This window comes from Manacus candei, unplaced genomic scaffold, assembly GCF_025592945.1.
Source record: "Manacus candei isolate 608988 ecotype Guabito, Panama unplaced genomic scaffold, ASM2559294v1 h1tg000009l, whole genome shotgun sequence".
NCBI classification, from domain to species: Eukaryota; Metazoa; Chordata; class Aves; order Passeriformes; family Pipridae; genus Manacus; species Manacus candei.
The window spans coordinates 4,088,431-4,116,099 of record NW_026138057.1 but is presented as its reverse complement, the minus strand read 5'-3'; the positions used below and the strand labels follow the sequence as shown (position 1 = coordinate 4,116,099).

Here is a 27,669-nt window from a genome sequence, read left to right as displayed (position 1 = left end):
CGCCACCGCCCCCGCCGCCGTCTGATGAGCCGCGGCCCCGCCGCACCGGGCAGCCGCCGCCCCGCCGCCCCGCCGCGCCCCGCCGCCACCCGCCACCATGTACCTGCACCCGGAGGCTGCCGGCGCAGGTGAGCCCCGGGGGGAGCCGGGAATGGGGGGACGGGGACGCGCAGGACGCGGGGGACACGCGGCGGGGGGGGGACGGACGCGGTGGCCGCTGCCCCGCTGCCCCCCCCCACCTCCGGGGCGCCTCGCCGTGAGTTCGGTAGTTTGGGGAGAAAGTCGCTGTCGCCGGCGTGGTCGTGCTGCGGAGGGGCCGGAGCCACCGACATCCCCCGCCCGGCGACATCGCGACACCCCCCCCGGGGGTCGCCGGCCCCCCGAAAAATCCGGGGTGAACCTTCAGCCCCGCTGGGTGCCGGCACCCAGATAGCATCCAGGCATCGGCTCATCCCTCCGATCCTCGTCCTGCAGAGCCGCCGAAGCCCTGGAAACCACCTCCGAACGCCCCCCACACCCCGGGGGCTGCACCCCCTCCCCTACCCCCCGGGTGAGCCCCGAATCCCGCCGGGTGCCGACATCCAGACAAACACCCAGGGATCAGCTCATCCCTCTGCTCCTCATCCTGCAGAGCTGCTGGAGCCCTCGATACCCCTCACCGGGGACCCCCCAACACCCGGGGACAGCACCCTGCTCCCCAGACCCCCAGCAAACCCCCCAGCCCCCGGGTGAGTCCCAAATCCCGCCGGGTGCCGGCATCCAGGGATCAGCACATCCCCTCCGTCCTTCTTGGGGTCCCCCATCCCCGTCCTGCTGCGCCTCTGGAATGACACCGGGACACGCGGGGGTGGGCGGCTGGGGAAGGGGCTTCCTCCGGCGCGGATTTGCTGAGCTCATGCTCCGAAGGCACCGGGCGGCCCCGCACCGGGAAATCTGGGACGCCGGCGGGGAGGTTTTGGGGGTGTGGAGGCACAGGGATGCTGCCGGAGCGCTGCGGATCCCCGGGGCCTGGCAGCCGTCCCCGGCCGTGTCCCGGGGCCCGGGGAGCGGGCAGAAGGACGGCGTGTCCTGCGGTGGCGGGGCTGCGGGGACAGCGGGGACGGCGGGCGCGAGCTGCAGGTGCCAGGCCTGCGGGAACCGCCGGCTCGGGATAGCGCCGGGCACCGTTCCCCGCGGCGGGTGACAGCGGCACCGCCGCCCGGCACTCGGCGGCTCCGGCCGAGCTGCCTTCGAGGGCAACTTCCCGCCCGGCCGCGGGCTCAGCGCTCCCGGCGGGAGCGGCTCCGGCCGCGTGACCCCGCAGGGATGCCCGGAGCGCGGCACGGCTCGGCTCGGCCCAAGGTCACCCGGCGGGTCGGTGGCAGAGAGGGGTCGCCAGGCTGTCCCCGCCGGCGGCGCCGCTCTTCCCTCCCCGTGCCCGGCGTTTGCTCCCGGTTATTCCCCCTCCGAACTTCGCACCTGCCCCCAGTTTGTCCCCCTCGTCCCTGCCCCACGTCCCCATCGGTGGCCAGTGGGACACCGACGGCTGCCCGTGCCACTGCTGACACTTCTTGGCAGCCTGGAAGCTTCAGAGGCTGAGCTTTGAGCTGCGGGATTTGGGGGGACGGATCCACATCCCCTCTCCCCAAATCCCGTGCTCCCTAGCTGCTGGGGCTCCCGTCACGTGGGAGTTTTCCCACGTCACCGGCGGCGGTGGCTGTGCCGTGGCGCCTGGAGCCGTGGGGGGCTCTGGTGGGGCTGGGGGTGCACACACCTGTGCCAGCATCCGACCCCCTTTCCCGGCTTTTCCCAGGTGTTGTCGCCCGTGTCCGCAGTGCCCGGGAGGTTCCGGGGCTGACCCCCACCAGTGGAGGCTGGGAGGGTGCCTGTGGCTCACACCCCCGCGGGATTTGGGATTTGCCACATCCCGCCTGTTGTCCCCCCAAATCCCTGCCCGAGGTGGCACCAGCCTCGTCCTCCTCGTCCCCTGCTCCGTGTGACCGTGAGGGGACGGTGGCTGTGACCCCCAGTGTTGGCTGCGTTTCATGCCGGGGGGAGAAGACGCAATGTGGGGAAATTCGGGAAACTTTGGTGCCCAGGAAGATGGGGGTGTGTGTGGGGGAACGTGAAGCTCGGAGGTGCTGCTGGGGGTGTCTGGTTTTTGGGTCGGAGACGCCCGAGGGAGTCTGGGCTGGGCTGGCGAGGGGTGTTGGGAATTAGGACCGAACCGAGGCGCTTCCCAAAGCGGCTCCCGCCAGCTGGGGAGATTTTCTGGGAGGCCACGGAGGGCTGTGATGCTGGGGGACAGTCCCCCGTGTCGGGAGCGCCGTGCCCGAGAGACTGGGGCTGCCACAAAGGTGCCCTCTGTGCCACAGGGACAATGTGCCCCTCGCCGCCCACGCCGGCTTTGGGAACGCCGGGAAGCTCCTTCCCCTCCCCTGCAAGGCCAGACCCCCCCGTCCATCCCTGTCCCTGCTGCTGGCACCAGCTGTCCCCTTGGAGGGGGACAGGCTGCACCTCAAACGCTCCAAGCAGCTGCCAGGGGGCCCTGCTCCCGCTGTCCCCATCCTTCCCGGCTGGAATGATTCCGAGCAGAGCCGCGCGGCGGCTGGAGGTGGTGAATCAATAACCAGGCAGCTGCCTGTTTTCCCCCCGCACCGTCTCGGGGGATGGATGGATGGGTGGACGGATGGATGGGTGGATGGAGAGCTCTGCGTGCTCGTGCGGCTTTGGGATCACATCCCCGATGCCCGGGGCTGGGATAAGAGTCGGCTTCCAAACTGGAACACCCCGAGGTGGGAGGCTGGGAGGATGATGAGGAAGCGTGACAGGCGGGAAGGCAGACAAAGAGCGGAGGGCCGGCCCTGCCGGGAGCCAGGCACCTGCTGCAGCCACGCGTCCCGGCACGGGCACGGCGCTGGAGCTCCAGTTCCTCCCCCGGAGCCCCATCTTGCTGGGGTTTGGGCTTCGCCTCCCTGCCAGCCCCTCTGCTCCAGCAGCTGGAAGCATTCCCCGCGGCCTCATCCCCTCCCTTTGTTCCCCCCGGCAGCTCCATCCCGTTTTCCGTGGCAGTGGGGTGTCCGTGCAGATTCTGAGCCCCCCAGGGCAGCTCAGAATTCCTTCCTTCCCACCAATTCCAAGCTTTTCATCCTCCCCGCACCCGTAGGATCCCACACACTGACGTGTCCCAGGACCCCGTGTACGGCTTGGGAACAACAAGGACTGGGGGTGGGTCACGGCCGGGCTGGGAGGTCTCACCGATCACCCCCTCCCCGATTCCAAAGAGCAGGAGAGGAGCTGGAGGCGGCTTTTCCAGCGCCTGATCTCGCGGCTTTTCCGCCTGCCTGGGAAGGGAGGGGGGAGCGGGGAATGAAGACAGATGCAGATAATATCGCTGCCACCCCCCGGCCCCCGGGGGCTCGGCTACGATATCCATTATACATGGATTCGGGGAGGGAAGGGCTCCCGCAGAGCCGCCGGAGGGCGGGAGTAACGAGCAGAGCGACAGCGTGGAGAGGGGTGATGGACCCCCCCCGCTGCCACTGGGGGGTTTGGGGTGTGCGTGGGGCCAGCTCGGGCTTGGGGGGCAGGGGGCTGGGAGGTGCCAGGGGGAAGGTCCCTCATCCCTGGGGTGCCAGCCTGGCCGTGGTACAGGGATGCTCCGAGCCCATCCAGGAGCTCAGGGGGCCCTCCCAGCACCCCGACCCTTCCCGGTGTTCCCGGCTGCGGGAGGGAGGGAGAGGGTCACCTTGGGGGGAGTTAATGAGGTTTGAAGGGAAGCGACCGGTCGTGCCGGCGGATGCGGAGCCGGCGCGGTGGCCGAGGGATGGCACGGAACAGCTTCCCAGATCCCGGCCTTCCGAGGGGGTAACGGCGTCAGAATGCGCCCTGGGGGGCTCTGGGTATCCATGGAAAGAGGTGTGACCCCTCTGGATGGGCCTGTGGGACACTGGTGGCTGCAGGGGGTGATGTGTCCTGTCCCCACTCCCCCACGGATGACCATCCCTGCTCTCCACGGACGACCATCCCCATGTATTCCTGGAGGACACAGGCCCGGGATCAGGCTCTGCTGGAGGTTTTCCACTAGCCCCACCTGGATGACTCTCCTTCCTCCCCATGGATGACCATCCCTGTGTATCCCTGGAGGATGCAGCCCTGGGATCAGGCTCTGCTGGAGGTTTTCCACCAGCTCCACCTCCCCCAGGCACCTTCCCACCCCTGTGTCCCCAGTCCTCCCTCTGGAGCCTTCCTCGGCCCTTCATTCCCTTCCTCTTCCTCTTCTCTCCTCCCTCTGAGCTGCCCTTCTCCATCTTTCCACGTGTTCCAACCTTCTTCTTTCTCCCCCAGCACTGCCAGTTCCCTGATTTGGGGGCTGTGGCATCCCCCCATCGCTGAGCTCCCTGCGGGAATTCTGTCCCCACAGTCCCAGATGGATCCCACGTGACATAACTGGGGGGCACTTCCCGGGGGGGGAACTGGAGCTGGGAAGCAGGCAGGGATCCGGTGGGATTGGGATGGGCTGCATGGAGGCTGCTCTCTCCTGTCCCCTGGGAGCCTCTGGCTCTCTGCCTTCCCTCTCTCCCGCTGTCACCCGAAGGGCTCGGGAATGATGGAGAGCCCAGGGGCGGGAGGCTAAGTGGTGACGGCGCGGAGCTGGTAGTGCCACTCGGGATGAGAGCCCAGCCTGCTCCTCCGTGCCCGCTGCTGGAGCCAGGACACGATTCTGTGCCTGGAAAAGCAGAGCTGGAGGCGCATCCAGCCCCAGATTCCTGGGGGCTCCATGGCTCATTTGGGGGCAGGGATTACATGGAACACCGGCCTCTCCGAGGGAAGAGCGGCACCCTGCTGGGAGCAGGGATTGGAATGGGGAAGGCGGTGGCTGGAAATCATGGGAGCAGAGGGAGTTTGGGTGTCGGGGTGCTCCTCGGGAAGAGGGACACGGTGGGGACTGAGAGGCAGAGAAACCACACGGCTCTCTCCGGAAATCCTCAGCCAAAAATAGCCCAGCACCGGGAAAGGAGCACATTCCCTTGCCAGATTCTCCCTCCATCCCCACTTCCTGCTCGCGGTGGCCATGGAGGGGGGACAGGTGGCACCAGAGCCGGAGGGAACAATCCTTGTCCATCAGCAGGTTGGGATAGGGAACGTGGTGCCATGCAGATGGAGCAGCGTGCTGTTTTGGGCTGGTGTTCCCGGTGTTTTGGGCCGGTGTTCTGGGCTGGTGTTCCCGGTGTTCTGGGCCAGTGTTCCCGGTGTTTTGGGCCACTGTTCCCAGTGTTCTGGGCCGGTGTTCCTGGTGTTTTGGGCTGCTGTTCCCGGTGTTTTGGGCCGGTGTTCCCGGTGTTTTGGGCCGGTGCTCCCCGCAGACTGGGAATGGTGCCGGTGGGCTCTGCCGAGTGAAGCCCCCCGGGCCCGGCAGCTCGGCGTGGGGGAGGCAGAGCCGGAGGGATTGACAGCTCCGGGGGATGGCCAGATGGCTGGATGGAGAACAGATGTGTACGAGGGACGGATGGATGCCAAGATTGATGGATGTGTCGGAGAGGGGGACGCACGGATAGACAGACAGACGCACAGATGGAGACCAGACGGGTGTGCCCGCCCCTCTCACCCTGGGACGCCGCTCCTCTCCTGGAGCCTCATCCCGGGATCCTACTGGGACAGCAGGATGGCCATGGGGCTCCTGATGATCCCTCGTGTCCACAGAGCCCCTGGGAGCATCTGGGTAGGTGCCACGTCCAGGCCCAGCCGTCCCAGCCCTTCACCGAGCCTGGACCAAAACATTCCCGAAAAGCCCATCGGGCTGTTCCCAGGGGTGGCAACAAAGCCTCACCTCCCTTCAGATTTTTCACATCCCACAGCCGCTCTGTGTCCATCCCTTCTCCCTCTACCTGCGCCGAGGGCTTGGATTCCACCTGCCTGCTGTTCCCACCGGGATCCTGCCCTGTGCCCACCCTCCTCGCTCCTGGGATCCTGCACAGGAGCGAAAGCTGCAAATTCACAGCTTTTCAGCTGCATCCTAAAAATAAGAGGTTTGGGAAATATTGAGCAAATGAGTGGGAGGATGAGAAGAGGAGGAATTAATGGCCTGGCGCCAGGAAAGTGGCATCTGGGAAGCCCCGGCGTGACAACGTGGCCACCTCATTCCCAGTCTCGTGGCCACCTCATTCCCAGCCTCGTGGCCACCTCATTCCTGGCTTCATGGCCACCTCATTCCCGGCCTTGTGGCCACCTCATTCCCAGTCCTGTGGCCACCTCATTCCCAGTCTCATGGCCACCTCATTCCCAGTCTCGTGGCCCTCGATCCCAGCGGCATGAGGGGATGCCGATCCAGGCAGGATCCCTTCCCATCCACCATCCCGCTCCCAGCGCCCCTGTCTGGGCTCAGCGGCACATCCCGACCCTGGTGAAATATTGGGAGGGGGGGATGTGTCGCTAGCTTGGCACCTTCTCCCGCTCCCCTTTTCCCGGGAACGTGTTTCTGCTGCTGGTTTGGCAAGGCTGGATGCCCGTGTGGCAGCAGCTTGGCACATGGAGACGTTTTTCCGTGTGGAGCTGCCGGCTTTGATCGCCGCTTCCAGGGAGCTCAGCGGGAGCCGGGGCTGGGGAGGCTCCCACGGCTTTGATTCCTTCCCCGGGGGACTTTGCATCCATGGATTTCACCACTGGACATGGGAGGGTGGAGCTGGGATACCGAGAAGCTGCCAGGGAGATGCTCTATCCATAAAACCTGGGAATTTTGGGATCTGCACCCAAAAGCACAGCCCTGAGGGCCCGGACAACGACATCCCCATGGGACACCTGCGGAGAGGTCGGTTCCAGCCCTGGTGCTGCAGCTTTTTCCCACCGCTCATCCAAAGCCTTTGTCTCTCCATGAAGGTCTTTTCCAACCTCTCCATGCCGTGCAGGAGCTTTCAGTCAGGAGAGGATCTGGATCCCTCCCTGGATGCCCCTCAAGGGCTTTGGTGGGGGGTCACGGGGCAGCCCTTGGATGGGGTTGGGTGCTGGGATGGGCACAGGGACACAGGGAATCAGGGCAGGGAAAGGGCCGCAGACGTCTTGGATTGTGAGGGTCTCACCATCCTGGAGAGGAGTGTGCACGGGGCCACCGAGAGCACAGAGACACTGGGATGCACGGGGACACTGGGATGCACAGGGACACTGGGATGCACAGGGACTCTGGGATGCGCAGGGACACTGGGATGCACAGGGACACTGGGATGCACGGAGACACTGGGATGCACAGGGACACTGGGATGCTCAGGGACACTGGAATGCACGGGGACACTGAGATGCTCAAAGCCACCGAGATGCTCCGGGCCACCACGTTGCCCAGGGCCACACAAACCCGAAGCCATTGGATGCACAGGGCCACAGAGATGCTCAGAGCCACCAAAATTCCCAAAGCCACCGAGGTGCCCAGGACTGCCAAGATTCCCAAAGCCACCAAGATTCCCAAGGTCACCGAGGTACCCACAGCCACCGAGATGCTCAAAGCCACTGAGTCGAGGCTGGAGCTCCAGGAGGAGGATCTGGGAGTGGCTGGGACACCCCTGGGTGTCCCCAGCCCGTGCTGCCAGCACAGGGGTGCCCAGCTGTGCCACAGCCCCCCTCCCACCACCCCGGCACGTTCCCGATCCGTCGGCATCGGCGGCTCTTGCCTCCTCCGGGTGGATCTCTGGCTTACACACTGCTCCGGAGGGCTAATCCCTCTTGGATCTCGGCGCCTCTCCTTGTGCTGGGGTTGGGTTTGAAGTGTTTCCTCACACCCACAAAGGCCGGAGCTTGCTCCCGCTCCGGAGGCAGCTAATCCCGAGCCTGCGGGAGCAGCGGATAAAGAAGGACGGGTACCTGGCAGCAGGCTGGAATCACAGCCACCATCCTCAGCTCCCAAATATCTCCCGTCTCCCACTCCAAGGTGCAGGGTGTGGGCACGGGCGCGTGGGGGGGTCTCCTGCTTGGCCAAGAGGTGTGTGTGGGAAGGGATCCACTGTGGAGACCCTCTCCATGCATCCAGGACCCTCTTCCCGCGGCACCGTGCCCCTCTTTCCTGGAACAGGGAAACTCTCAGCACAGGGACTCTCTCCCTGCATCCAGAACTGTCTCCCCCTGGAACAGGGTGCCTCTCCCCCGGCACAGCCGGGTCCTGCTCCCGCAGCTCCACACAAATCCACCGCTGGAGAGCCGCGGCATTAGCGAGGCAGGTAATCCCCTCATCGATAACCGACTGGAAAAGTGGAATTATATCCCTCAAGTGGCATTGAATCCTGATGAAAGAGCCGCAGGGACGTTCCACCTCCTTCCCAGCCTCCGCGGTGCTCTTCCAGCACGTGGGACGGGATAGGGAGACCCAACCCCTTGGAGGGGGACGTGGGATCTCCGTCTCATGGATACCCCCCTCGCTGTGCCAATGGGACGAGGCAGGACCAGCGAAGGGCAGGTGGGATTTGGGATTTGGGGGTGTGGACCCCCCAGTCCCACCCGGCCGTCTCCCTACTCCCGGCTGGATCGGCGCTGGCAGCCTGGGAAACTTATGGAAGGAGAGACAGCGGCGGTGTGAACAAGTGCCGCGTTGTCACCTTGTCACCCCCTCCCGGGGCCGACGCTGCTCCCCGTGCTCCCCCTGCACCCACCCGCCCCGTGGCATTCCCGTTCCAAGCATTCCAAGCGGCGCGGATACCCCACACCGCGCCCCAGGGCTGGGGACGCTCCGGGAGCTCCGAGCGGCTCCGGTTCTTTAATTAACCAAGTGCTAATTGCCTGGAAAACGAGCCATCGAACTCCTGCTGAGGGCGGCAGCGGTCGGGGGGCTGGAATGGCCCCCCCGGCCTGGAGACAGGGCTGATGGATGTGTATTCCCACCGGGAAGGGCTGGAACCCGCCCTGGACACAGGGACGGCACCGGAATCCCTCCCCCAGCCTGGGGACAGAGCTGAGGGATCCATGTTTCCACCGGGAAGGGCTGGAACCCCCTCGTGCACAGGGACACCCCCAGAATCGCTACCCCCGCCCTGGGGATACGGCTGAGGGATGAGTGTTCCCAGTGGGAAGGGCTGGAACACCCACCGAGCCCGGGGAAGACCCCCAGGCAGATTCCCGCTGGTATATCCGTCGGGATCACCGGGTGATGCCAGGCTTGGGCGTGTGGTGGCACCTCGGCTCTAGGAACTTGGCCCCTGGAACTCACTAATATCCCTCTCCGTGGTGGCTTCTTTTCCTCTCCTTCTCCTTTGATTCCCTCCCTGCAGATTAATTTGGGCATGACCCCGCAGGGAGCGAAGGGCTTGTGGAAGCTCCGGGATAAGCCAGAGGGGTCACCGTGTTCCCAAGTCGGATCAGAAAGTGCTGAGGGGGCTGAGGTAGCATTTGGGGGGGTCACCCCCCAATCCCAGTAAGCCCATGTCCCACTTGAACTGGTCGGGATCCCGAGGAGGGGGTCCCAAGCCCTTCCCGCCAGATCCAGCTCTTTCCATTCCCCCAGCAGCTTATCCAGCTGGGGTTTATAAATGTTTGAAATTAAGGGCTGGTCCCAAATTCCCTCCTAGGCAACAGTTGCTATGTGAGTTTTATACACAGGCTCCTCGTGATCCGGGAGCAATGGAGGAGCTGCCTTTGGATGGAGGGAGTGCTGGTGGGACATCCAGCCCTGTTCCCTAAATCCCCCCCAGGATCCCACCCTTATCCCACCCTCATCCCACCATCCTCAGCTGATCCTGAATGGATTTCTATAAAACTCCTCTTTGTGGTCACCATCCCTTTTCCTCCTTTTCATCCCGAGGTGGGGGGGCTGTGGGTGCTTTTCCAAGTGCAGGGGCGGGGGGTGGATTCCAGAATCCCAATCCATTCTCCCGGTCCCCTCTGACTCACCCAGGCCCCGGAGCCGCCGGCAAAATCTGCTACAATAACAAAGGTCTGCAGGCGAATTAATTATTAACAATTATTGTTTAATATTTATACCGCAGCACAGCTCCCGCCGCCGCTTCCCGACTCCATGGACGGCCCCCATCCCAGCGGGGTGCGAGGTGTCCACAGGGATGTTGTGCTGAGGTCCTACCTGGAATTAAGGCTGAGCCAGTCCTGGGGTCCCGCTGGACCCCCCCCAAGCCACCTTAGATCCGTGATCATGCTCCCACAGTTCTAGGGCCATTCCACAGGCTGGGAGCAGGGATATGATGTGCTGGATGCAGTGGAGTGGTCTCCATCCGTTTGTGGGGTCCCCAGGGTTGTCCCCATGGGAGATGCTGCTGTTTGGGGCGAATCCGTGTGGGACCGGTTGAGCCAAAGAGGGAATCCTGACCGGGGGGTGGATGCAGGGCATGGATCCAGGGACAAAACTGGGGTTGCTTGTCTGGAAGGGAGGGAAGAGGAAGAGGAAGGAAGGGGAAGGAAAAGGGGAGGGGGCTGGAGAAGGTGAAAGGATGAGGAAAGGACAAGCATTAGGAAGGCAAAGAGGGAGGAAAGGAGAAGGGCTGGACAAGGGGAAGCCTGGAAATCGGGAAGGGGAAGGAGCTGTGTTTTCCCTGCCTCTCCTCTCCCGGCTCTCCCGAATGCTCCCTGTGGGTGGTGCGCCCCCACTCCCAGCAGGAATACCCCGGGAATCCCCTGTGACCCCCCTGTTTTGTCCCACAGGGAGCCCCTCCCGGGACGTGCTGCTGGTCTCAGCCATCATCACCGTCAGCCTTAGTGCCACCATCGTCCTCTGCGGGATCTGCCAGTGGTGCCAGCGCAAGATGGTGAGTGCCACCATTCCCTGCCCCCTTCCCCGGCCGGGGGGCAATTCCAGCTGCCGGGGATTCCCTGGCTGCACCTTTCCTTCGGGCTGGTTTTTCTGGCCGGGATAATGAAAGGTTCACGTGGCGCGAAGGGAAGTTTCCAAATATCTGGATATATGTTGGTGACGAGCCGGAACGAGCTGGCCCCGGTCCTGCTGGGCACGCTCCCGCCTGGAAAAGCCCCGTGGGAAGGCGGCCAGCCCGTCCCTGGCACCACGAGCCGTCCCTGCCGCCCACTCCCCTCTGCATTCCCACTGTGGATCGGGGCAGCGCTCTCTCCCTTCCTCCTCCTCCTCCTCCCGCTCTCCCGGGAGCAGGACGTGCTCGGCCACGTTTCCTTCGCCGTCGGAATCGAATCTGGGTCAAGTGCTCCGACGGCAGCGGCACTTCCCGTGTGGGAGATGCCCGCCCTGAGCCGTGGGAAGGCAGCATTCCCCCCGGGAATGGGAGAGGGGATCCGGCCGGGTGTAAGGCAGCGTGGGGGTGCTGGGTGGGAAGAGGCTTCCAGGTGCCCTCCAGGAGGTGTGGAGAGGCAGGGATAAGCACTGGAAAGGAGGAGGACGAACTGGCAGGGGAACAAACAAGTGTAAATTGGCCGGGAAGGCGAATCCCAACTGGCCCTCGGCAGCACCCGGAGCTGGAACGGCTACGTGGGAATGACAGCCAAGCCCGGCGGGCCCGGCTCCGGGATGTGCCCACGCGGCCACTGCCGGGAGGGCCGTGTCCTCACGAGCCCTGAGCAGGGACAGGGATGAGCCCAGGGCTCAGGGACGACTCCCTCCAGGATGGCCTGTGGACATCCAGAGAGGTCTGACATCCCTGCAGCTCCTGGCAGGATTAGCCCATGGGCATCCAAGAAGATCCAGGTGTTGCCCTGCAGCTCCCAGCAGGATTAGCCCACGGGCATCCAAGGGCATCCAACATCCCTACAGAGCCCAGCAGGATTAGCCCATGGGCATCCAAGGACATCCAACATCCCTGCAGATCCCAGCTGGATTAGCCCATGGGCATCCAAGGAAATCCAGGTGTTCCCCTGCAGCTCCTGGCAGGATTAGTCCAAGGGCATCCACGTTCCAACATCCCCACAGAGCCCAGCAGGATCAGCCCATGGGCATCCAATATCCCAGCAGGATCAGCCTGTGGACAGCTAGAGATCCAGGTGTTCCCCTGCAGCTCCCAGCAGGATTAGCCCATGGACATCCAAGGACATCCAACATTCCTGCAGCTCCCAGGAGGATTAGCCCACGGGCATCCAAGGAGTTCCAACACCCTGGCAGCTCCCAGCTGGATCAGCCCAAGGACACTGTGCCAAGAGCACAGGTGTCTCAGCATTCCAAGGATTTAGCTCCGTGTGGAGCTGCAGAGGCTGGGAAGGAGGAGAAGGGAGAAATATTCCCATTCTCTGGGCAGGCTGGATGCAGGGGGGATGCTCCCAGCTCCAGGCCCAGCGTGGTGGAAGGGCCGGTTCTCCAGCCCATCCTGCTGCGGGAGCTGGTCCCTTCCCACCTGGAGCCTCCTCGGCTCCTAATTGTTGTCTAATTGGCACTAATTGCGCTCCGGGCTCAGAGCGCGCGGAACCCGCCAGAGTGTCCTGATTACCAGCCCCAGTTAGGAGCCAGCTCCGGCTTCATTATCCCACGGCAGTGCTTCCCGGGCACTGGGAAAGGTGAACTCAATTAATCCAGCTTCAATTAAGCCTAAAATTATCCACTGCTTCCCGGTGAGGCCTTGGAATGGGACACTGGAGGCGGTGACCATCCTGTCCTTGGGGTGACACGGGGTACGAGCCCCCAGGGATCACGGGACGGAGCAACTGGGAATTTTGCTGCTTGGATGGGTGGGATGGGACCTGGAGACTGCGAGGGAATAAGGGAAAAAGGTGAAATCTGGGATGAACTCAGCAGATGGAGGCAGCTCCCATCCTTTGCTGGGACACTCCAGGGGTCCCCTGCCACTTCCTCATTCCTCCCTCCTGCCTTTTCCATAGGGAAAGCGTTACAAGACTTCCCTGGAGACCGTGGGAACTCCGGATTCCAGCCGAGGCCGCAGCGAAAAGAAAACCATCAAGTAGGTGCCAGGACTGGGGGGGAGAGGAAGGACAGAGGTGGCCATTCCCTGGTTCCCCACTCCCAGTGGGAAAGGGGCTCCAGGACACTGGGAGAGCTGGTGGGTCTTTCCTGCATCCTTGTGTATCCCACGGAGCCAGAGCATGGAGCCACAGGAGCCTCAGCCCAGGGATGCTCCAGGTCTGGGTGTGCAGATGGCTCTGCATCCCGGGGGCATTCCGTGCAGGAAGGAGAGCAGAGCTGAAGTGTCTCATGGCTCTGGGTAGGGAATGAAGTGTGGGGTTGGAAGTTGGAGGGGCTCTCCTGGATATCCCAGATCCAGTACTGCCTCTGGAAACCCCCCACGGGGCTCCAGGGAGGAGGGAGCCGGACCAGTAGCAGGGAAAGAGCTCCTGCCTGGAATAAGGCTATGGAAAACCTCCTCCCACGGTGTTGTTGGGGTGCAGGTGTCCGGGGTACCTCGGGCACCTGGATGCTGCTCCCAGCCCAGCTGGGATGCGCTGGAAGTGGAGTGGGAAGCACATCCCCTCCTGAATCCCGGCATACGTGTCTTTCCCTCCCCAGCTCCGGCACAGCCGGGATCATCCCAGAGCTGCAGGTGGGCCCTGGCGAGGGCTGGGAGAGCCGGGCAGCGGCAGCTTTTCCAGTCTCCCAGCAGGAACCCTCTGGGCCCCCAGTCCCTGGCACACAGATCTGGTGGCTTCCCGGAGCCAGGAATTCCAGGCTCCATGCTGGCAGCAGGAAGAGATCCGGAAGGGTCTCCAACACGTGGTTAACCATGCAGGGTGCACTTCCAGGACCTGTTGAGGAGGCAACATGGACACACACGGGAATGCCGTGCCGGCACCACGCTCGCTCCTTAATTCCCACCATCCTTCTCTCCTTCCCAGCCGGTGGAGCTGCCCGCTCCTGTCTCTCCACAGCTCTTCCCTGCTCCATCCATCCGTCTGTCCCCGTCCGTGTGTGTGTGTGTGTGTGTGTGTGTGTCGGTGTCCCAGGGATGGGCAGCCGCGCTCCCCGTCTCTCTCCGCAGGATCCTGGCGCTCGGGGCCAGAGCGCTGCTTTCCCTTCCCCTTTCCCGCAGGAATTCAGCTTCTCTCTCTTGTATTTCCCTTTTCTTTTCTCCCCTGGAATCCGGCCGCTGTAGCGATCTAGACAGAGACTTTTGGAATAACAATGACAACACAGTGCAGCAGAAATGGAGCTCCTACCCTCCCAAGGAGTTTATCCTAAACATTTCTCCTTACGCTCCGTACGGTGATCCGCGCCTTTCCCTCAAGTGAGTCTCTCCTTGCCGGGTTTGCTCCGTGTAGTGAGTATTTGGGCAGTACCCTCTCGCCTTCCTCCTCCTCCTCCTCCTCCTCCTCCTCCTGCTCCTCTTCCTCCTCCTCCTCCTCCTGCTCCTCTTCCTCCTCCTCCTGCTCCCAGGCTCCCCGCACGCCACCCCATGGGCCTCCCCATGGAGACGAGCAACCCCTCCTTCCCGCTTTCCCGGGGTTTCCTGGGATGTCCCCCCGGGACGGGGTTGCGCGTTGGGGGCACCCCCTCGGCGCGGGGTCGGGCTGCCGGCGAGCGGGACCCCAATTCCCGACCCCTTTCCCATCTCCCCACTTTCTTTTGGACGGTTTTCAGAGGCCCCCCACACGCCCCCTGGCCAGGCCCCCTTTTTTTTTTTTTGGCAGTGCTGATGTCTCTCTCTCTCTCTCTCTCTGTCTGTCCGTCTCTTGTCCGTCTGGCTCTGTTGCCCTCTCCCCTCATTCCTCTCCCACGTCCGTCCGTGTGTCCGTCCGGCTCCGTATGTGTCCTGGGGGGTGTCCGGCCGCTGGCCCGGCCCAGTGGCTCTCTGTTATCAGGGGCCAAGCTGACGGCGTCGGCCGCCTCCGGCTTATCCGGGGACCGGCCCGGGGACAAGCAGCGGCTCGGCGAGGACAGGATGAGGAGCAGCGTGTCCGCCCACAGCGAGCCCGGAGCGGGAAAGGCGGCACGAGGCCGCTGGCACACGGTGCAGAGCCACTTGGCCGCAGGGAAGCTCAGCCTGTCCAAGTGAGTGAGCACGCCACTGGCACGGAGACGCTCCCCTCTGAGGGATGCACTTGGATGGGGGCCACCATCAGGTCCCCGGGGCTACCAACGTGTTCCTGAGGTCACCGCCAGGTCCCTGGGGCCACCAATAGGTTCTCAGGACCACCAACAGGTCTTCAGGGCCATCAATATTTTCCCAAGGTCACCAGCAGGTTCCTGGGGCCACCAGTAGGTTCTCAGGACCATCAACAGGTCTTCAGGGCCATCAATATTTTCCCAAGGTCACCAGCAGGTTCCTGGGGCCACCAGTAGGTTCTCAGGGCCACCAATAAATTCTCAGGACCACCAACAGGTCTTCAGGGCCACCAATATATTCCCAAGGTCACCAGCAGGTCCCTGGAGACACCAGCAGGTCTTCAGGGCCACCAACATGTTCCCAAGGTCACCAACGGGTCCCTTGGGCCACCAGTAGATCCTCAAGACGACCAACAGGTCTTCAGGGCCACCAATATGTCCCAAAGGCCACCAGCAGATTCCCCGAGCCACCAACAGGTCTTCAGGGCCACCAATATGTCCCGAAGGCCACCAGCAGATTCCCAGGGCCACTGTGCCGAAGGCAATGAGGAGTTTCCCGTGCTCCTGATGTTGTTTTGGCTCAGAGGGAGCCCCTTTAGGTGCCGTGTCTGGCACATTTCCAGCTTTGTCTGATCCCGGCGGGAAGCAGCTCAGCATTCCCAGGGCAGGCAGTGCCACCTTGGTGATGGCCCAGAGACGGGAAGTGCTGTCCCGTGTTCCCATCCCTCAGGAATGGTGCCGTCTCCAGCCTCTTCCCTCCCCACGCTCCCCTGACCCGGTGCCAACATAACATTTGCGGCTCTACCACCCCATACTGGGAAAATCTGGGAGAAGTCCAGGATCGATCAGTTTTAGGGAAAATCCAGGCTTTGGCAGGCTCGGGGTGGGGGGGTCAGTGAGACCCTCCACTGGGAAGGCCGCAGCTCTGCTGGCTGCTGACGGGAATGTGTCAGATCTGGCTCCGTCCTGTGTTCCTGGACTCTGCCCTGGTTCTCCAGCACCAGGATGTGGCATCCAGGACATCCCGGCAACAGCGCCAGCACCCTTGGAGAGCCTGGGGGTTCCCAGGCTGGTGTGCTTTTCCAGCCGTGTCAGTGGGGAGAAAACCTATGGAAAAGGGGCAGGTCCCTCCTGCTGCCTGGGAGAAATCCCGAATGCCCCCAGAATCGGTGGCGTGACGCTGGCGTGCTCCAGCTGGGAACTGGGAGCAGGAGGGAGAGGCAAGGAAGAGGGGGAGCCGTATTCAGACTCGGTGGAGAAGCGAATTCCCACTGGGAATCTGGACAGATGGACGACGCAGGCGGCCAGGGCAGGGTTAAGGGCACGTCCCGTTTTCCAGCATCCCTTTGGTGCAGAGCTGTCGGGATCGGGGGCGTCCTGGGGGTCCATGCTGAGGGTCTGGGTGCTGTGTCCTGCTCCTGGTTCCACGGGATCCATCCGGGAGCGGGCAGGGCGCAGTGCCGCCTGGCACGGCGCTGGCAGAGCTCGCGCCTCCAGCTGGCGCGGGGCCGACGGGAGCCAGATTTAGTTTCCTGTGACTGAGAGGTTGTAAATTGAACTAATTTAGGATTCCATAGGAAAACGAAAGGAGGGCGGCGGCGGCGCGGGGGGGAGGGGGCAGTGCCCAGGCAGTGCCTCCGGCTCCGGCCATCCCGGCTCTCCGCTCCTCTCCACTCCCTTCCCTCCTCTTTCTCTTCCTCACGCCTTTCGCTCTTTCTTCACCTCTTTATTTCGGTTTTTGGAGCTATTTATCCTTCCCCTGCCATCCCCCTCTACCCCCGCCGCTGGCATTGCACGATGGCACAGCTTTGTCCCGTGGCAAGGCCGGGATCAGGATGAGGTCAGTGGGTGCCGCTCGAGGCGACTCCTCGGTGGTCCCTGGGGGCATTTTGCCCCCCCGGTCCCGCGGTCACGAGCATTCCAGGCCGCCACGGGCATTCCCGCCCGGCTGCATGGGCCGCGCCAGGCATGCGCTGCTTCCTCGCCGGCATCCTGCCCGCTCTTCCCGCTCTGGAAGCCTGTCCGTCCCGGGCCGGGCTTCTCCACTCTCCGCGTCCCACCGGAGCCGCGTCCGCATCCATCGTCCCAGAGCTGGGAGCCTCCCACCTCGGGCATCCCTCCCCGGGCCCCCCGGCTCGCTGGAACGTCCCCACGGCGGGGATTCGGCCCCGCAGGATCCCCCCCGGTCCCGGCGGGATGGGGACGCGGAGCCCCCGCGGCGCGGGCGCGGGGCTGGGCGGGGAGGGAGCGGGGCCGAGGGGCCGGGCCGGCGGCACGTGAGCGGCCGCCGCGGGATTTGCCTCCTCGCAGTAGCCTCATTCTCCCGCAGACGAGGTCGGGCGCCGGGAAGCGGAGCGGCAGCCGCGGGAAGCGGGTGGGCACATCCAGCCCGGCCGAGCCCCCCGGGGGGGGACGCGGGACGGGCGACATGGTGGCGGCACGAGCCCCCCGGGCCCCCGGCAAGGCCGAGCAGCGGGCGAGAGGTGGAGGATCCGGGCGCCGCTCCCGTTGGCTCCCGCCTGAGCGTTCCCTGCGCTGGGGCATCTTCTCTCTAACTCTCTTCTTTTCCTTCCTCCAATTTTGCCCCTTCACCTTCTTCTCCTTTCTCTCCTCTCCTCTGCCCTTCCTCTCCCTAAGTTTCGAGGACTCCACCCTGTCCACAGCCACTACCCTTGAGTATATCCCCACCTCAGCAGGCGATCCCAAATTCCAGAGGCCCCGCACGCTCATGCGCCAGCAAAGTCTGCAGCAGCCCCTCAGCCAACACCAGCGTGGCAACCACAGCCAGCCCACCACCAGCCAGAGCCTGGGCCACCTCCAGGCCCACAGCGGCCCCTCCGGTACTGCTGCCAACTCCCGCGGCACCCGCGGCGGCCAAACGCGCCAGGGAACAGCCGCCGGCTCCAAGCAACGCATGGCCGGGGGTCGGAGCCGCTCCAACCCCGGCAGCTGGGACCACGTGGTGGGGCAGATCCGCAGCCGCGGCTTGGACATGAAGTCCTTCCTGTAAGTGTGTGCTCTCCAGCGCTCTTCCCTCCATCGCCATCCCCATCGCCTCCTCCTCTGCTCCACCATCCTCTGCATCTCTGTCTCCTCTGGTCCATCGTCCTTTCCATCTCACTCTCCTCTGCTCCATCCCTCTGCTCCATCCCTGTCTTCTCTGCTCCATCCCTCTGCTCCATCCCCGTCTCCTCTGCTCCATCCCTCTGCTCCATCCCTGTCTTCTCTGCTCCATCCCTCTGCTCCATCCCCGTCTTCTCTGCTCCATCCCTCTGCTCCATCCCCGTCTCCTCTGCTCCATTCCTCTGCTCCATCCCCATCTCCTCTGCTCCATCCCCGTCTCCTCTGCTCCATCCCTCTGCTCCATCCCCGTCTCCTCTGCTCCATCCCTCTGCTTCATCCCCATCTCCTCTGCTCCATCTCTCCCTCAGTCCCTCTCTCCATCCCTCTTTCCTCTGTTCCATCCCTCTGTTTCATCCCTCTCTCTGCTCCTTCATTTGCCCCCGCACAGCCGCTCGTCCATCACCCCCTCGGGGACACACTGCTCATTCCCGCGGGAAGATCCATGTTCCCTCCATCCCCCTCACGGGGGCAGGGATGACCCACCCGGCCCGGGGGGCTCAGGGAAGGGTCCCCCAGTTTTCTTTGCCATGTCACCGGCTGGGCTGGATATTGCACTCCTTTTCCATCCCCAGGGAATGCAGGGATGATCCAGCCCGCGGGATAGCCACCGGCGCTGTCCCCGGGGAGTGACATTGTCCCAAGGATTCGGGGAGGGGGGGGTGGTGGCCCCCGGGCAGGGCGACCGTGTGTTGGGTCCTGATATCGCTCCCAGCCGGAGGATCCGTGTGATCCTTAAGCTCCTTAACCCCATCTCCTCCATCGGCGCTGGATTCCCAGCATCAAACCCCGGGGGCTAATCCGAGTCCCGTGTTGTCACCGTGTCTCGGCACATGACAATGTCACTCCTCCGCAGAGCTGGTGCCCCCGGCTCCATCCTCCCCTGGATTCTCCAGCTCCTCCCTTTCCTCCGTTTGCCCCCCAGCACCCTGGAAAAAGGGATGCTGAGGTCCCAGCTGCGCCTCCCGCAGACTGGGAATGCTGGGAGTGGGACACGGGGACTGATCCTGCCCTTCCATGAGCTGGCACAGCACCTCCTGCATCAGGATTAGGTGGGAAACACCCCGAGAGGCACCAGTTTGGGTGCTCATCCCGCTCCTTCCCGCACAGGCAGCTCTGGAGAGAGGGACGAACCTTCCTCCGGGCCCCCTGGGGTGCACTGACCGTGACCCCACCCCGCTCCTCATTCCTCTCCGATCTTCCCTTTCCCACCGAGAGGTCCCTTCCAGCTTCATTTCCCGGGTTCCCAATATGGAGCTGCGGCTCCTCAGCCGTCCCGAGGGTCACGTTCTCCCTGTTTACCGAGCCCTGGTGCCGCTTCCAGCCTGGAATGGGCGGAGGGGGAGCAGCCGCAGCGCCCAGACGTGCCGAGTCAGCGCGGAGGAGCCGCTGCCGCTTCCCACCGCCTCTTTCCCGATCCATTGATTTTCCTTTTGCTCTGCTCATCCTCCCCGGCGCCGCGGTGTAAATGCGGCTCCGGATCCCACAGAGGCCGCTCCAGAGGGGGCAAAGAGCCTCGGATAGGGCACCACCGCCCCCTCGTCCATGGAATGATGCCGGTGCCTCACTCCTGCCATAACGTCCCTCATTCCCAGCCCCTCCGGTCGCCTTTTCCCCCTGTCACCAGGATTTTGGCATCCTCCCTGCCTGGACCGGTGGAGGAGAGGGATATCCAGGCGGGGGTATCCATCTCCCCGGAGCCGGTGCCTTTCTCCCCGCAGCCCATCCCGCAGGAGCCGGCGGGCGCATCCAGGGGCCCCTCGCCGAGGTCCCGCCGGCTCCTGCCGGTTCCCCGCCTGACGCTGTGTTCTCCTCTCTCTTTCTCTCTCTCTCCCACTGCCGGCGGGGCCCGCCCGGGCAGGGAAGGCCGGATGGTGGTGTTATCCCTGGTTTTGGGACTCTCAGAGCAAGATGACTTTGCCAATATTCCCGACCTGCAACCCGCTGGGACGCAGCCGAACCAGGCGAACGCTCAGGGGGACAAGAGGTATGAGCGAGGACGAGGCCGGTCCCGCAGGAGGAGGACACGAGGGCCCCATCCAGGGAGGAGGAGGAGGAGGAGGAGGAGGAGGCTGCCCTCGTGGAGCGCCAAGGTTGGAGCGGCACATGGTGGCCCAGCGGGCACCGGGACGTCTGAGCTCTCCCCGTCTGAGTTCTGCCTCGGGAGCGGCGGCACGGAGAGGACTCCCCACCCCTCCCTCCTCCCTCCTTCCTCCCCCTCCTGCCCTTCCCGGCGCTGGCTGCATGCGGGGGGACGCGCTCGGGCAGCCGCGGGGCAGGGGGGACGCGCGGGGACCGCCCCAAAAGGACTCTGCACGGGCTGAGCTGCGTCCCGTCCCCACAGCGCCGTTGCCGCCTCCGTCCCGGCGGGACGGGCAGCATCCCTTGGGATACGGGGACACCGCTGCCCCCTCCCCCAAAGGGGCAGAGCGAGCGCGACGTGCCGGGAGGACGCATTATGCCCGTTCTCCTCCGGCACGGCACGGCCCCTCGCCTCCGGCTGCTCCCCGCGATCCTGGGATGCCAAAGGCTTGGCATGGCACGCCGCAGCGGCAGGAGAGCCCGGCTGGCAGCGGCGGAGGGTCCGTGTGCCGCCGGGAGCGGCTGTTCGTCCCCTCCGGAGCAGGGGGGAGGTGTGAAGCCGGCGGGCGCTGCTCGGCGTGCGGCTCAACTGGCACCGTTCTCGCCCACCGGCTATTTTTACCCTGCTCCGCTTGGTTTTCGCTCCATCTTTTAGCACTTCCCTCCCCGGCGTCGCGCTGCGCAGCCGGTCCCTGCCGGGAGCACCGGGAATACCGGGAGCACCGGTAGCGCGTGCCGACGGGACGGGGGGGGGCACCTGGGACACGGCGTTGGGGGGTGGCTGTGCCGCAAGACCCCGCTCCCGCTTCCCGCATCCAGGCTTCAAAAACCCATGCCGGCGCACGCATGGCCTCCCCACCTCCATCCCCGCTCCTCCCCATTCCCTGAGCTCCGCAGGACGCGGCGGGTCCGGCCGGCGAAGGGGACGCGCCCGGGCGGTCTCCGCTCTCTCCCGCCCGGCGACGCTGCCGACCGACCGCTCTTCTTCCTCTTCCAAACACCTCCTCCATCCCTGTTTCTCAGCTTCTTCCTTCCAGCCCGGCCCCGGCGGCTCCAGCCCGGTGCCTCGGCGCGTCTCCCGTCCCGGCGACCAATCGCTCTCCGTCCGTCTGTCCATCCCTCCTCTCCCATTCCCTCCCGGCAGGCCGGCGCTGGATGACACCGCTCCTCCTTTCTCTTGCTCTTTCCCGCTCTCTCTCCCGCTGTCCGTGACTTCCTGCGGTTCCACCGGTGCCTCCTCGCCCAGCGGCTCCTCCGCCTTTCATTTTCCCTGGTTTTAACTTTGTTTTCCCTCCCCAGCTGCCTCGGCCTCTCCGGTCCTTCCCGGTGCCATCCCGTGTGTGCGTGTGTGTGTCCTCTCCCCGTGTGTCAGCGTGTGCTTGGCGTGGTGTGGCGTGTCCATGGCATGTTCTGTGCCTTCCCGAGTGTCCCTGCACCTCTTGGTGGTTTGTCACGGTGTCGTGGCTCAGCGGGAGCATCTCGGGGTGCCTGTCCCCCCTCTGCCATGTTCCTGTGTCCCATTGTCCCTGTGCCTTGTGGCAGCGTGGCCCCGGTGCATTCCCGTCTCCATCGCTGCTCTGTCCGGCTGCCTCCCGCCGCTCCCGGCTGCCCACCCTTCCTGGCACCATTCCCACCATCCGGGAGCCACAGGGACAGTGATCCTGGGGGGGTCTCGGCCGCAGGAAAGCATGTGGAGCACCCATGGGTGCCCACCGGGATAACGGGCTGTGGTGTGAGGTGCAGCCGGAGCCGCCGGTGGGGACAGGGCCGTCCCTGGCCTGGGGACACGGATGGTGTGGGACCTGCTGCTGTGCTCCAAAGGTCCCAGGGCACCCACTGGCACCGGGATCGGGTCCGGGAAGCCGGTGGGCCACAGCCACCGGTGTCCTGGCAGCGTCCACTGGGTGCTGGCACAGCCCCGGAGCAGCATCTGCTGGGAGAGGGCTCCCAGGCAGCCCCTCACGGTCTCGTCCTCGGCTCTCCCGGCCCCTCTCCTCCAAGGAATCGCCTCTCTTTCTGCAGGTTGCCGGCCGGCGGCAAGGCTGTGAACACGGCACCGGTGCCGGGGCAGCCACCCCACGACGAGTCCGACCGCAAGACGGAGCCTCACTCCTCCGTCTCTGACCTGGTCAACTCCCTGACCAGCGAGATGCTCATGGTGGGTGGACGGGATGCACCGGGAATGGGGTCTCCATGGTCGGCATCCTGCCCGTGCCAGAAGAGTTCCGGCACATCCCCCCTCTCCGCCGAGTCCCCGCCGGCTCAGTGCGTCCCCAGGGCCGGCACCAGGGAGCGAGCGGGGCCGGACACGTGAGGGCTGTGCTGTCAGGAGGGATTTGGTTAATTGGAGCTCCCGCTTCCCCGGGACGAGTGGCACGGAGCCAGGAGTCATGGGAAGTCATGGGAAGCGGCGGGGGCAGCAGGGAGAGGCTGATGGTCTCTGACAGCTCACGGGGCTGGGGGTCAGGGGTCGGGGTGATGCAAGGCCGGGGGGACGGGGGTCCCCAGCAACGCCCGGCATCGCTCTCACCTCCCTCCTCCCCCCCAGCTCTCCCCGGGCTCCGAGGATGACGAGGGCCACGAAGGCGTGAGCCGGGAGAACCTGGGCCGCATCCAGTTCAGCGTCGGCTACAACTTCCAGGAGTCCACCCTGACCGTGAAGATCATGAAGGCGCAGGAGCTGCCGGCCAAGGACTTCAGCGGCACCAGTGACCCCTTTGTCAAGATCTACCTGCTCCCCGACAAGAAGCACAAGCTGGAGACCAAGGTGAAGAGGAAGAACCTCAACCCGCACTGGAACGAGACCTTCCTCTTCGAAGGTAAGAATTGGGATGGACTGGGAGTGGATGGACTGGCCCAGGGTGGAAACAGAGCCGTGGTGGGACCTGGAGGTTCAGCTCGGCTCAAGCCACTGGTGTGGTGGCCATCGGTGGTGCCGTGGGCTGGCCAAGCCTCCAGGGCCAGGTTGGAGGGGTACCCCTTAAAGGGGACATGGGGGAAAGATGGGAAGGCTCCATCCCCCCAACAAGCCCCCACGGGTGGGAATTAACCCGGCACTGGCCCCTCGGGCCGTGCTCTGCTCCTCGTGCTCTGCGTGATTCCAAAGTCTTGCCGTTATCAGGGGAAGGGCAAAGGGGTGCCGGCTCCTCACTCCCTCCTGCTCCTCATCCCTCCGGCTCCTCATTCCCTCTGGCTTCTCCTCCCCTCTGTCTCTGGTGCAGGGTTCCCCTACGAGAAGGTGGTGCAGCGGGTGCTGTATCTCCAGGTGCTGGACTACGACCGCTTCAGCCGCAACGATCCCATCGGAGAGGTGTCCATCCCGCTCAACAAGGTGGACCTCACCCAGATGCAGACCTTCTGGAAGGACCTGAAGCCATGCAGCGATGGCAGTGTAAGGCCCTGGGCCCACTCCCACCCCCCCTGTCCCCGCAGTGTCCCGTCAGGACCACCCCCCACTTCCTACCCCAGCAGGGATGTTTTCTGCTGTTTTCCCTGATGAGACGTTTCTCTTCCCAAAGCTTTCTATTAAGGCTCCGAGTGGCCCATTTTGGGTCAAAACAAGCTGTTTCAGGTAGATCCAAAATGAAAGTTTTCTCCTCCTCCCACCTCCAGCAAGACCAGCAAACATCCCACCGGGGGTGTCCCTGTTTCCTCCTGCCCTGATTTTCTGGGCAGCCCCAAAACCCCAACTCCGGGGGGGGTCCTGTCCTGTCACCCCGCTCCCACTGTGGAGCTCCGTGGGGTGTGGCAGTCCCTCAGGGTGCCCATGAATCCCACAGGGAAGCCGCGGGGAGCTGCTGCTGTCGCTGTGCTACAACCCCTCGGCCAATTCCATCGTGGTGAACATCATCAAGGCGCGGAACCTCAAAGCCATGGACATCGGGGGCACGTCAGGTGCAGCCCTGGCCCCCTCCCAGCCCCCTCCCGGCTCCGGCTGGCATTCCCTGATTCCCACGCCGGTGCTGAGCGGCTCTTTTCCCGCCCAGATCCCTACGTGAAGGTGTGGCTGATGTACAAGGACAAGCGGGTGGAGAAGAAGAAGACGGTGGTGATGAAGCGGTGCCTGAACCCCGTCTTCAACGAGTCCTTCGCCTTCGACATCCCCACGGAGCGGCTGCGTGAGACCACCATCGTCATCACCGTCATGGACAAGGACAGGCTGAGCCGCAACGACGTCATCGGCAAGGTGGGGACACCGGGGGGACACCGGGGCCAGGTGGGACTTGGGATGAGTGGCTCGAGGGCGACCAGTCCGTCACCTCCCGATGGGGACCCCTTGTGCTGCGGGGCCCAAGTTCTCCCAGGAGAGCAGGAAATGGGGCAGCAGGATCCGGGACCCGGATCTGGCTGGCTCCCAATCCCCTGGGAATTATCCCCTCTGGATTTGCTGCACGTGAAACCCACCCAGCTCGCCGCAGGTGTAACCGTGACAAACGAGCGCGGTGATATCCGTCCTTACCACTTGATCCCAAAAACCCTCCAAGAAAACACATCAGCTGGCATAAATCCATCAAACAAAACCCCAGGTCAGCGCCACAGGCTGCCAGGGAGGGGCAGGGGTGGCAGCATTCCCGATGTGGGCACACCCGAGGGCACGGTGCTGGTGGCACGACCGTTCCCAGAGCACAGTGTGTTCCATGGACACACTGGCAGCGTCCATGATATTCCATTAAAACCCCGCCACGTGGCACCGGCTCCTCGAGGTGTCAGATGCGGTGGCAGCTGGCACACGCGGTTTTCCATATGGAAAATCCGCGGGTAAAAATAGCCCGGCGCCAGAAAAGCAGGGATGGAGGAGTTTGGGGGTGAAGGCGGCGGCGGCGGGGAGCGGGATGGGGATGGAGGGGCCGAGAGCGGAGCCGCGGATCCAAGGACGCCATTCCCGCAGATTTACCTGTCCTGGAAGAGCGGCCCCGGGGAGGTGAAGCACTGGAAGGACATGATCGCCCGCCCGCGCCAGGCGGTGGCACAGTGGCACCAGCTGAAGGCCTGAGCCCCCCCCGGCACCGCGGGCTCGGGGTCCCCGTTCCCAGCTCCCAACCCCGCTCCCGGCGCGGGACCAGCGGGACAGCGGGACCCTGCGTCAGGAGAGGTTGGGAGCCCCCCCGGCCCCCCCGCTCTCGCCCCTCCCCGGCGCTGGGGGTCCCGGAGCTGCCGCGGACCCCCGGGCGAGGAGGTGCCAGAAGCGACGATTCCCCCCCTCCACCCCTATTCCCACCGCCGGGCGGGACTTCTGCGAGTGCTTCCGGAGCCTCTCGACCCCTCCCCGGCCTCGCCCCCACCCCCAAATGCCGGGGGGGGTCAGGCTGCGGGAGCAAGGGGGACCCTCCCACCCTTCCCGTCCTCTTCCAACTCAATAAAACCTCTCCGAGCGTCAGCGTCGCCCCCCTCCCCCGCCCTTCCGAGCCCCCGCCGCCTCTCCCAGAGCCCCCCGGGGCGGGCGGGGGGCGCTGCGGGGAGGGGGCAGCCCCTTTTCCTGGGATCGGAAGCCATGCCACAGTTCCTTATCCAAAGGAGCCCGGCGCGCTCTGCCCGCGGCCGCCTTCGATGCTTTACCTCCGTCTCCGGGCTCGGGGGCAGCGGGGGGGCCGCAACCCCCCGGGGGGACCCCCCAGTCCCGCCCTCACCCCCTCCCCGGGCAGGTTGCGGCCCCTCGGGGGGATGCCGGGCCCCAGGGAATTCCCTCTCCAGCCGGGATGATCCCGGACCCCCGTGAACCACTGGGGATAAGGGGTGGAGCGAGCGCTGTCGTGCCCACCCCGGGCAGGCGACATTCCCTGCGCCGGCGGCATTCCAGCCCGGCGGGATCGGCGCCAGCAGCATCCTTGAGTTCCCCTGGGACGCACATCCCCCTCCACCGGGACAGGGGCCCCCCAAAATGGGGACGGACCCGACGGGGGTCGCGGAGGAGCGACAGTGGGGTCACCCCGCGTGGCGGACGACGGATCATCCTCAGTCTTCCTGCTCCCCCCGCGGCTCCCCCCGCCCTTCTCCCCTCCCGCGCCCGCGGCGGGGACACCCACACCCCTCCGGGTGCCACCGAGGCCACGTCACCATCGTCACAGCGTGTCCCCCCCCGTGTAGAGCCCCTCACGGTGACACCGGGCACTTGGAGCGGGGGACACCCCCCGAGGTGCTCCAGGGGATTCTCCGCTGCAAGGAGGGGAACCTGCACCAGAACCCCCCAAAATCCGCGGGATTCCCGGCCGCTCGGTCCCTTTTCCCGAGGGGCGACATCCCTGCCACGGTGGGGACAAGCCAGCTGGGGACACGGTGGCCGCGGGACAACCCCTCCCGCAGCCCCGATTTAGACGATTTTGGACAATCTGGAGAGAAAGTCATAATTCTGCTACTTCAGTAATAACGACGCTTTTAGGGACATTTGTATTTTTGTCAGATTCTCTCTTTTTTTACCATAAAAGAAGAGATTTACACGCCTGGGGAAGGAGACGGAGCCGAGGGGACTGTGCCGAGCCCCTCCCTCGCCCCATCCCGCTTTTCCAGGTCGGATTCCTCGTCCGCGGTCGGGCTCCCCGGGGGGGCTTTGTGTGTTCATTTTTAACTCTAGAGCTCGTAGCCGTGATCTTGTTCAGGTATTTCTCTTCTTCATGTGACGGTAACATCCAACTGGTGTGTAAAATACAGAAGAAAAAAAAAAAAAAAGGCAGAAAAAGACAAAAAAAAAAAAAAGAGAAAAACAATAAAGGTAAAAAAACCCACCCAACTAAAGATCCCAGCGCGGCCCCGGCCGAGGAGTGGCGGGAGCGGGGGGTGCCCGGCTGGCGATGCCAGGGAAGGGGCGCGCGGGTCGGGGCGTCTCCTTGGCGGAATCCTATTTTTGGGGAGCGGGGCCCCTCGTTTTCTGGAGGCAGCCCCCGCTCTCAGTAATAAAGGACAGTCAGTAACTGCCAACCTGACTCGGCTCCGGGATCGCGGGAGCGGTAGGGCAGATCCTTGGGGGCGGATCCCACCCGGAGCGGGGATGGGAAATCTGGATGAGCAGCCCCCCAGCACCGAGAGACCCCCAGAACTGGACATCCCAACACTGAGCATCCTCCTATTCCTGAGCATCCCCCCAACACTGAGCATCCCCCTATTCCCTGAGCATCCCCCCAGCACTGAGCATCCCCCTATTCCCTGAGCATCTCCCCACTCCCAGAGTATCCTCCCCAAGCCCTGAGTATCCCCTCCACTCCCTGATTATCCCCCTCAACATCGAGTATCCCCTCCCAGCATTGAGTATTCCCCCCAAACACTGAGTATACCCCCAAAACAGTGATATACCCCTCCAAGCCCCGAGCATCCCCCCAATTCCCTGAGTATCCCCCTGAAAACACTGACTACCACCCCCCACTCACTGATTATCCCTCTCTACATTCCCAAGGTTGGGACAGGCCATGCTAGGGGACCTCCTGGTGAAAGGGACACATCTTGGGGGGCAAAGGAAACAAGGAACACCCTCCGAAGTGTCCCTGCAGAAAGGACAAGGACAGCCCCTATCCCACAGCATCCCGGGGTTTCCAGGATGCCTCTGGCAAATCCTGAGGCTTCCCAGG

The 27,669-nt window shown here is 64.4% G+C and overlaps 1 protein-coding gene across 5 annotated transcripts; it reads left to right on the top strand.

Moving 5' to 3' along the window:
* Positions 1 to 27,091, top strand: SYT7 (synaptotagmin 7). 5 transcript variants are annotated; one of them, XM_051776986.1, is made up of 13 exons: positions 1 to 128; positions 10,606 to 10,709; positions 12,736 to 12,815; positions 13,962 to 14,093; positions 14,651 to 14,857; positions 17,549 to 17,917; positions 19,893 to 20,018; positions 22,136 to 22,271; positions 22,662 to 22,932; positions 23,335 to 23,504; positions 23,893 to 24,007; positions 24,100 to 24,299; positions 25,002 to 27,090. In XM_051776986.1, the coding sequence occupies exons 1-13, from the start codon at positions 98 to 100 to the stop codon at positions 25,104 to 25,106; spliced, it is 2,046 nt and encodes a 681-aa protein (XP_051632946.1). In that variant the 5' UTR covers positions 1 to 97; the 3' UTR covers positions 25,107 to 27,090. The 5 variants fall into 5 exon arrangements, with proteins under 5 accessions (XP_051632946.1, XP_051632945.1, XP_051632947.1 ...); XM_051776985.1 differs by lacking the exon at positions 1 to 128 and having other exon boundaries at positions 10,509 to 10,709; positions 25,002 to 27,091; XM_051776987.1 differs by lacking the exons at positions 1 to 128; positions 14,651 to 14,857 and having other exon boundaries at positions 10,509 to 10,709; positions 25,002 to 27,091.
* Positions 27,092 to 27,669: the final 578 nt, after the last annotated feature.